General features: G+C 32.8%; 1 protein-coding gene across 1 annotated transcript; it reads left to right on the top strand.

The window, feature by feature from the left end:
* The first annotated feature begins 4,711 nt into the window (after positions 1 to 4,711).
* On the top strand, positions 4,712 to 5,644 carry LOC119511771 (olfactory receptor 5M3-like). Its single transcript, XM_037806305.1, has one exon. The coding sequence runs from the start codon at positions 4,712 to 4,714 to the stop codon at positions 5,642 to 5,644; it is 933 nt and encodes a 310-aa protein (XP_037662233.1).
* The last annotated feature ends 4,465 nt before the right edge of the window (positions 5,645 to 10,109 follow it).

Below are 10,109 nucleotides of genomic sequence, written 5' to 3'. Positions count from 1 at the left end.
TCCCATAATGAGTTACTAAACAGTAACCAAATAATAGTTTTTCCAGTCTCTTTAGCACAACTGTCATTCTCAATCTCTCCTCTCTATCTCTATCTCTATCTCTATCTATCTCTATCTCTACCCCTATTTCTATCTCTATTTATCTCATCTATCTCATACACATGCACAGTCATTGAATTAAACTTGTATACCATACCAGAATGTATACAATACCAGAAACATGTTTACAAATGCAATTGTTGACAAAGAAACCCACTTGGCCTCAGGACACTAATAAATGATCCTATATTGCTTAGAAACCCCTGGGTCCTTTCTTCATTTTCCTTCTACAACCTAAATTATTGGAGTTTCACATGAAAAATGACCATAAGGACAAGTCAGTGCCACATGCCATTTTCTAGAATTCTCTGCTTGTCACAAATAGCAGTACTCTAAAGACCTCTGAAGTTCCTGCCAGCTTAATAAAAGGGGTGACAACCTTTGTTAGTATGGTCAACTGTCTTGGTTTGTCCAGGACTGAGGGGCTTGCCAGTGCTAAAACCAGGATAATCCTGGGCAAATTGGAATGGCAATTGTTCACCCTACATAAAGCCTACAGCTGATTGACATGAGAGTGGACATAGATGAATTTCATTAGCAGATCAACATTTGAGCCTCATTTTACTCTTCTGTTCAATTCATCATTTCAGCAAACTGACACACTCAGCACTTAAGGTGCTTGAAGCCTAACACCAATTTTTTATATATATATATTTTAATTATTAACTACATTTGCCTAAAGTAAAAAAGCAGTTAAAAGGTTTTCTAAAAATATATAAGGTTTATTAATTATTGAATATATCAATAAAGCTGTAAAAACATGTATTCCCCTTGTACTTGGATACAGTATGTTGTGAACATAGAGCACGGTTCTTATCTAGATGTATGGAAAATGGCTAAATATTTGTAAGGGGACCAAGATGATGATGCAGATGTTCCTGCAGAGTAAAGAGGGTGTGTTAATAGAGTCAACAATACCCTCTTTCTTCCTTTTACAAATTCATAGTTAGGTGAAGTAACACCTTTTTATCCCTGGCATTTGGCAGAGGAAACCTATAATGTTACTCCTTGTGCTTGTCAATGCAACATTCTAGGAAAGGAGGAAAATCTTCTCTTTATTTTTCCAAGCTCCATTTTATTTCTATCATGTAAATTCCAAGGAGGAGATGAGCAGTAGTCATCTAATATAGGGGCAAACCCCAGAGAATGAGGAGAGAAGGGCAGATCTCAGAAGACAATGGGTAGGAAAGGAATATATCTTTTTAGTCAAGACACAGGATGTTGGTAACAGCTAATGATGGATGAGAGAACTAGTGATTTTTCTGGAAAACATTAAACACATAAATTACAGAGAAAAAGGCATGTATAAATAATAATGAAACAAAATAAAAATGGCTTTAAATCCCAATTTGCTACTAATAACATCTATTTCAAGTTACTGAGATTACTGGCATACATGTGATCTAAAATTAATGAATGTTTTAGTAATGAGTCACTCAATTTGACAGGAGCCAAGTGTGCTGCCAATAGATAGATCAACAAGAGTGTTATGGTGAGAGAGAATTGGTGAAGAAACTATTAGAAATGCATCAAGTTTAATAAGAATTACAATAATAGCTAACACTCTTTAGTGTTTTATGTGCGCTAGACTCTGTTCTATTCCCTCTGTTGAGCTCAATTTATTTAATCCTCAAAAGGTACCCAATTTTTCAGAGGAGGAATCATGTTTGAGAGATGAGTTAAACACATCATTGTAAAGAAAACAATCACACTGCTCTGTATTGTAAATTAGATATTAATCTTAGAAGAAATATATTATTTAAATATATTTATATTTTATATAAAAATATTTATATTAAAACTTTCAGCTAAATATATATTTTCTCCCTTTTTTGGAAACCAAATGCAAATTTGTGCTGCCTCTAAATATTTCTGGATGTGATAGATTTTAGATAATTTTCTTTCTCTTGCTATCCACCTATGCTTTAGAATATCTTAAATTTTCCTTTTAGTACTTTATGCATCTTCTTTATACCTCTAGAAAGTGTTCACCTTTAAAATGATAAACCATTTGATGAGTTGTTTTTAAATGAATTCTATATGGTTGTATGTATAAATGTGTATGTGTATATGTTCAATAGTTAATCTGAGGAGTGCAGAATATATCTGAATATATCAGCCCTTTTAATCTGAATACTACATATTATAACTACAAATCTCCTTCTAAATAGGTGAATCCTAAAGTAATATGTTCAAAACAAGAGGCTGGAGAATATTAAAGACTGAAAGTCAAAATTTCTAAGTAGTTGTATTCAACTACATTTGCATTTATGCAACAAGAAAATTTTGAACTTACAGGAAAATTTGAGAGTCATGTTAATCTTTTTTTCTCATCCTGCATATTATGTTTGTGTTTATCTAAGTAAAACAATCATAATCTGAGTTACTTACATCAATATATCTGATAAAAGCTGAGAACCTTCTGACTGAGATGTATAGCTTTCTTAGCCAGTAACCAGTAAGTGGATGACATTAGAGCAATCAGAGGCTTCTTTATAAAAATTCTGAAGATATCCATGTTTTTCTGATGACTCCTCTTTAGTCACCGTCAGATGAATTAGAAGCTCTTAAGGGAAAAAAACAAACCAACAAGCGACTATTAACTAATTTTTCTCAAAGTAAAACGGAACATGAGAAAATATAATTTTGATTCTTTTAATGGAATATTAAGCATTGGTAGAATTCCCTTGACCAATCAATCTCCTACATTTTGCACTTCAGGAAATTGAGCCCCAGATAAAGGAATTTAATACCAGAATCAGGACTGGAACACAAAGCTTGGGGGCTTCACTAAACTGTGCTTTCTATAAAACTTTATGCATATTTTATTAGTTAATCCTTATAACAACTCATAAGGTAGACCCTCTCATTCTCCCATTTACCAGTGAGGAAACTGAACACAGCAATATTGAATACATGGTTTAAGGTCACACATCTAGTAAATAGCAGAGCTGAGAACTGAGACCCAGACTTGAACCATTTAACTATTAATGAAATACTTCAGATTTCATTAAAATGTAATTCTTATTGCAACAAAAAAGGCACCCATGTAGTTAATCTTTATTCTATCTTTACTATTCACCTCACCAGGAACAAGCTGGGAAGTGATGATGATGATCATGACGGTATTAGCCTAATCTGTACTTTGGTGGCAAATACAAGAGAGTTTATGAAGAACATCAGTTTTTCAATCCTTTGGCCCATGAATAAATATTACATAAGTAAACAAAATTTCTATTCATAAATTAGCTGAAAATATTTAAACTAAAGTATTAGAATGTGCTAGAAGGTATACAGAATACAGATACCTAACTGAATTTGATAACAGTAACAAAACAAAAATAGCCTCCTCTAACTCTTCAAAATTTTCCCTTAGTTTTCTAATATATTTTAGAAATTCCATGAATTTAAATGTTTATAGGACTTTGCTCAGTATTTTATTTCTCTTATTTTTCTCAAAGTAGGGAAATTTAGAAGAAATGGGGAATAAAGCAGGGAAATGGGGAATATAGCAATTAATATCTATGTATCTATGTATCTATCTATTTATCTATCTATCATCTATTTCCAAAGGCATAGTAGGCTGAAATAAGAACTAAATGTTTAACAGTTGCAGAAGACATTACTTTTTGAAAGCTTCAAACTAAAATTAGTTTTGTAATGAGTAATCCCAGTCATCAAGAAAGGGTTGCATTAGGTTAATTTAGTCCTCTTTCATTTTCTCATCATCCTGAGCTAATGAACAAGAATATAAAGGTTCATGAGCACATAGTTCCTGATCTCAAGTTCAACAGGTTTAAGGCAGAGAGAAACGGAAATGAGAGACTGCCGTAGAATTTAATGGTTCAAGGCCTAAGAGAGGAGATGATTTTAAAGAGGAGAAGATGCTTGACCTCATTCTTATTATACTTGTTGGTTGGCAGTATGGGTATTAGCTGACAAGGATTCAAATCTTCCTCCAAAATTGTTAAAAATTGTTAAAAGAAAGGGGCTTTCTTTTTTCCCTTTTTTTCTGATATGAGTAAGGGATTTATGTTAAACTATTTTATAGTTTAATGAAATCTTTTTACAATAAGTATCTAAAATTTGCAATGTAACAAACTGGAGATAATATTTTACTCTCTGATTGTGGAAGAACATTTTTTGCTAGTAACTTTGATTAAGTTTAAGCTTCTAATATATTGCACACCTTCTGAGTTTTACAAAACTAGTGAATAAATAAAACATATGCATCTTTTAAATGTTGGGATCAATGACAAAGGTGTTTTTCTTCCCAGGAGAAAGCAAGAAAAAAAGTTCTTCTGAAATCTATGCAGATAAATAAAAACTAAACACTAGAAGTTCTGTTACTATATTTCTAAAACTACCTATTATTTTAATACTTTCTGTGTAATGACATCATATATATATGTATAAGAAAAACAAACACTTTTGATAAAAGATATGTGGGAAAGAAGAGAGAGGGAATCAGAAAAATAGGAGAGACTTGGAAAGGGAATGCATAGGAAAAGATAATATAAATGTGAAATGGCTGTATTTGTCATGTGTATTTACTGATTTCTATTTATTTTATTAGATTAAATGCATCTCTATCTGGATTGAATTTTTAAAAATGCCCAATTTTACTGATGTGACAGAATTTATTCTTTTGGGATTAACCAGTCATCCTGAATTGCAACTCCTTTTCTTTGTGGTTTTCTTACTTGTGTACATTATCACCCTGATTGGGAATATTGGCATGATCATATTAATTAGGATTGGTCCCCAGCTCAATAGCCCCATGTACTTTTTTCTCAGTCATTTATCTTTTGCAGGTGTGTGGTTCTCCTCCAACGTCACACCTAAAATGCTGGAAAACTTGGTATCTGATTCCAAAACCATTACCTACCCTGGTTGCATTGTGCAGTGTTTTTTCTTCATTGCCTTTGTCCATGTAGGGGTCTTCATCCTTGCCATGATGGCCTTTGACAGATACATGGCAATTGGCTACCCTCTTCTCTATGGCAGCAGAATGTCAAGGACTATCTGTATTCGACTGATTTCTTTCCCTTATATATACAGCTTCTTTATTAGTCTGATCTCCACACTTTGGACCCATGGTTTGTACTTTTGTGGAAACATTGAGATCAACCACTTCTACTGTACAGACCCAACCCTCATCAAAATGGCCTGTACAGGGACTTTTATTAAAGAATACACCATGAGCACATTAGCAGATCTCAACTTCTCTTATTCTTTATTGATCATTATCATCTCCTACATATTTATCCTTATTGCCATCCTCAAAATGCATTCTTCAGAAGGAAGAAAGAAAGCCTTCTCCACATGTGGGTCCCACCTGACCACTGTCACCATATTTTATGGAACGCTCTTTTTCATGTATCTTAGAAGCCCTACCGAGGAGTCTGTGGAGCAGGGGAAAATGGTGGCTGTGTTTTACACCACAGTAATTCCTATGTTGAACCCCATGATCTACAGTCTTAGGAATAAGGATGTAAAGGAGGCCATGAACAAAGGAATCAGTAGAACATTTTTAATTAAATGAAGTGGAAATTTACCACATACAATGAGATACATAGTCAAATAGAAAGAGTAGGAGTTTATAATTTCTTTTGGATAATTCAAGGAAAAGTGTTATTTATCTTTTCAGTGAGTAGAGAAAAAATAATATGTAATGGAAAAGAAAATAATGATGTAATAGGCAAGAGAAGCATGTTTTAAACCCAGGACATTCTAGGGCTATGAAATTTTAAATGACAAAAATATGTTGAGTATTAATCTACTATGTTTCTTTCCCACACAATGTAAAATTCAGTGGTTATTTTGAAATAGAGAATGTTTTATTTATGCCCCTTTGATATTTCACTAATCCATTCTTCTAAGTCTGTTTGTAAAAGAATTATAGTAGTCTCTTCTTGCATCTAGAATAAATTTTAGTTCTGGATTATATGTTTATTTGCCAGTGCTAAAATTGCATACCATTGCACCATAAATCACTGTTGTAATTGACGACAACATCCCTGATAATGAAATATCTTAGGTGAAATCTGTCTATGCAAGCAACATCAATTAATATAACTATGTACTGCATGAGTTTTTATTTTCAAATGTATACAAATTAATTAAACTTAATTTACATATGAACTTATTTAATATCCTATGTTATCCTTTTAACATTCTATTTTATAGTGACTATGAAAAATGAAGATACACTCTCATCAGTGTTCTGAAATTTAGAATGTACTTCCTTAAATAGATTTTGACTGCTTACTATCATAATATTTTGGAAATATATATATATATATTTATTCTTTTTTTTCTCCCTTTGTGCTTTTTAATTTAGGGTTTTGTCTTTGTGTGTGTGTGTGTGTGAATAGAAACTAGCTGCCCTGTAGTAGTACTAGCATGCTCACTTGCATCTTGTCATATATTTTATATGTGACTTTAAAAGCACACTTCAAACCATATATTTCATACTCCCTGACTGGCATGGATGCATTAGGTCTCTCCAAAGAAGTTTTGAACAGATATGGACACAGGCAATCTCAAGACTCAAAGGCTACACATACCAGAAAGCAAGCAGAGAGCACCAATTAGCCTCCCTTCTGCCCACCCCTGGTTCCCAATTTCCCTTGATCTTCTACAACCATTTAGTCTTTACAAATATAAACATCCCTATTTCTGAAATTCTAGAAACATAACCAAGAACATTGAATTAAAGCCTCACATATGTATATTTTCACCATGGATTGTAAAACTTAGTCAATTTGAAAGACAGAAATATCTCATTGTTTAATTTAAATACCCTTGAGAACTAGTGAAGTTAAACATTACCTGTTTCTTGGACATTTGAATTACTTTAATTCTGTTTGGTTGTATCATCTGTTTTTTCTATCAGGATAAACATATTTTTGAGTTGAAACTGATGTTTTTCTATTAACTCTATGTTTAAGAATACTAACTTACTGAACTTTAAGATCCGTGATAGAAGAGACCATTTTTGTCTTAACTGCTGTTACACTAGTATTCTAAACTCCTTGTTATAAGAGCTTAATTAATATTAGATACTTAAATTAATGGACTGATGGTCCATTATATATGCCCCATCTTTTCCTTAAATTTTATTGTTTCCCATCTAATTTTGATTATTTTGCTTTATAACATGCTAATAATTTTAATATCTATATCTTCTTGGTTCCTTCATTAGTGTTAAGATAAAAGGGTCCTTTTCCAACTGTTGGGTGACAGAGTCTGCTGTGTTGTCCCTAAGTCCAATTCCCTGTTTTTTTGGGTTTTTAACAATAGACATATTTTTCACTTTTCCTTTGCAGTTTCTGTAACCAAGTGGCTGAGGTCTCTATAAGGGAATATGAGTGGAAGGGTGGTGCACCAAATCTAAGTCTGGCCAATATAAGTCCCCCAGGTTGATCCTCTATGTTTTCTTGCATGTTTATTTGCTTTTTACTTGTCCACTAATTGCAAACAAAGATCCCAGAGGATGGTGTGGAGTCACTGAACTGCCATAATGAAGGCCTCCTTCCAGCATCTGCATTGGACTGTTATATGAACAAGAAATACACGCCTACTGTGTTGAACCACTAAGATTTCAGAGTTTTTTGTTGTGGCAGCAAATATTATTGTAACTTGCATGGGTGGATTATATAGCAATTCACATAAAATTTCATGTAATATTTTATTCACATAAAAGTTGAATGTGAAATATTTACACTCAGCAATTTAGCTCATTAAGAATTTGCCTCTGTATGTGTGGTTTGAGGCCAGAATTTAACATTAATTATTTAAAATATAAACCAGTTATTCCATCATTTATTTAATAATCTGTCTGTCCCCACTAATTTTTAAATTCCAATGAAATTTAATTAATTTGTTTATTTTTGCTGATTTCTCAGCATTCTAACCTGGTGCTTACAAATCATTATTTAATTCATTCATCCGTCTAACAAATACTTACTGAGTGCCTATTATATACCAGTCATTGTTTTAGTTATTTGGTATCAATGAACAAAAGAGAAAATTCCTTGATTTTTTGATATCTGTATTCCAGTGATGTGAGATGCACAGAAACATTTAACATTATAAATATATTATATAACATTTTAGACTGTGGTATTAAGGAAAAATCTAGAAAAGAATAGAATAGGGTGAAGGAGCCAAAATTTACCACAGGCTTAGGTCAAATTTTATTGAGAAGGTGATAGCTGAGCAAAATCCACATGAGGGTGACTAAGGGGTTTAGTCCTGTTTGGGTGTTTGAGGGGAAGTGTTCTCAGCATATGGAACAGCCAGGGCTAAGGACTTCAATGAAAAGCATTCGAGGAGTGCTTCAAGGATAGCCTGGAAGCCTTCGGGGCTGGAACCCTGAACCATGATGGTGGACTATAATATCAGAGGCATGACAGAGAAGGGGTGACATCTGTGAGCCATTGAAAGGCTTCTACTCTGAGAAAAATACTAATGGAGGGTTGTGAGCAGTGCAGCAGCGTGACCTGACATGTTTTAAGAGGACCACTTTTGTTTCTGATTTTAGAATGGATTATAGAGCACTAGGGTGAAAGGAAGTTCTGTAACCCTGTGATCGATGCTAGGAACGGGGTAGTAGCAATAAAGGTGATGAGATGGCCTCAGGCTCAGGATATATTTTTCAACAGGGTTCTTGTTGCATAGTGTTGTTGGTTTGAAATGGTTGCTCACCACGAATTACATTTCCCACCATTCTTGTAGCTAAGTACTACAGTGTGACTAGTTCTCACCAATTAAATGCATTGGTGATTTATATGTGAAACTTGCAGACTGGGATGTTTAAAACACTCATTGCTTCTCCACCTTCTCACCAGCATCTGACAACTGTATATAGTTGCTCAAGGTGACTTTGTAAAATATATAACCTAAACAGCAGAGGCCCTGACAACTTGAGACCTTGAATGACACTGTGAAACAGACCTCTGCTATGATCTGCAGCACTTGTTTGTACATTTAATGACCAAGAGACAAAATTCATAATATTGTATATTTTATACTTTCCTATTTTTAATCTATATTTGCTACTAATTTGCCCTTATGTTTACATAACCCTCTGCCATCCACAAGGACTAGATCCTTGATTTTTTTAATCAGCTTTAATTTTTTCTGTTATCAATTTTTGCTTCTATTTTTATGAAACCCATTTTTCAACTATGTAAGATTATTCTTTAATTTTTTAACTTTTGGAGTTAAATGCTTGGTTGATCAATTTATGCTATTTTTTATTTCATAATGATAAGAACATGAGACTGTATTTCAAATTTGGACCACGCCATGTACTTCAAAATGCATAATTCCCACTTCTGTTATTTTTTAGTGTGATTTTAGTTTTCCCTTCCTCTTTGATCCAAGAACTATATAGTAAATATAATAGTTTATGAATTATTGCTTTAATAATTTAATATTAAAGTTTTATTCTTTTTGTTTTAGAAAAAGCCTTTACTCTTTCTACATTTTAGAAATTATCCAAGTTCTTTTGCACTTTGCAAAAGGGAATTTTAGCATGTGCTTTTGTAAAATTTAGATTTCCATATCAAAAATCTATATGATTACTAGCCTTATTTTCTACATTTTTTTTCTATCTGCTCAGGAAACACTAAAAACATATATTAAAGTTTCAGATTCATTTTTATTTTATTGTCTCTTTATATAGTTTTTGTTTTGTTAAATATATTGACTATATAACTTCATGGTGGATGATACTCTTCTTCAATTAAAAGTAACTCTTTCTTGTTTAATGCTTTTTAATTTTTCTCCTACTTTGCCTCAGATTAATACCATAATTCCTGCTTTCTTTGTATTTATATTCACTTACCCTGTGCTGTGTAATCTTTCTGAGTTTTACATATGTCAACAGTAGATGAAAGATAGTTTTATTTTTTCATCTCTCATCCCACAAAACTAAAACATTTTAAAGTCAGTTCCTTTATATAGAGGTTATCTTCACTGTGGGTAGCAGGTTTTCAAGG

The sequence above is a fragment of the Choloepus didactylus genome, chromosome 16, assembly GCF_015220235.1.
Source record: "Choloepus didactylus isolate mChoDid1 chromosome 16, mChoDid1.pri, whole genome shotgun sequence".
NCBI classification, from domain to species: domain Eukaryota; kingdom Metazoa; phylum Chordata; class Mammalia; order Pilosa; family Megalonychidae; genus Choloepus; species Choloepus didactylus.
The sequence above is the reverse complement of the archived record's forward strand: the minus strand, read 5'-3'. Positions and strand labels throughout refer to the sequence as shown.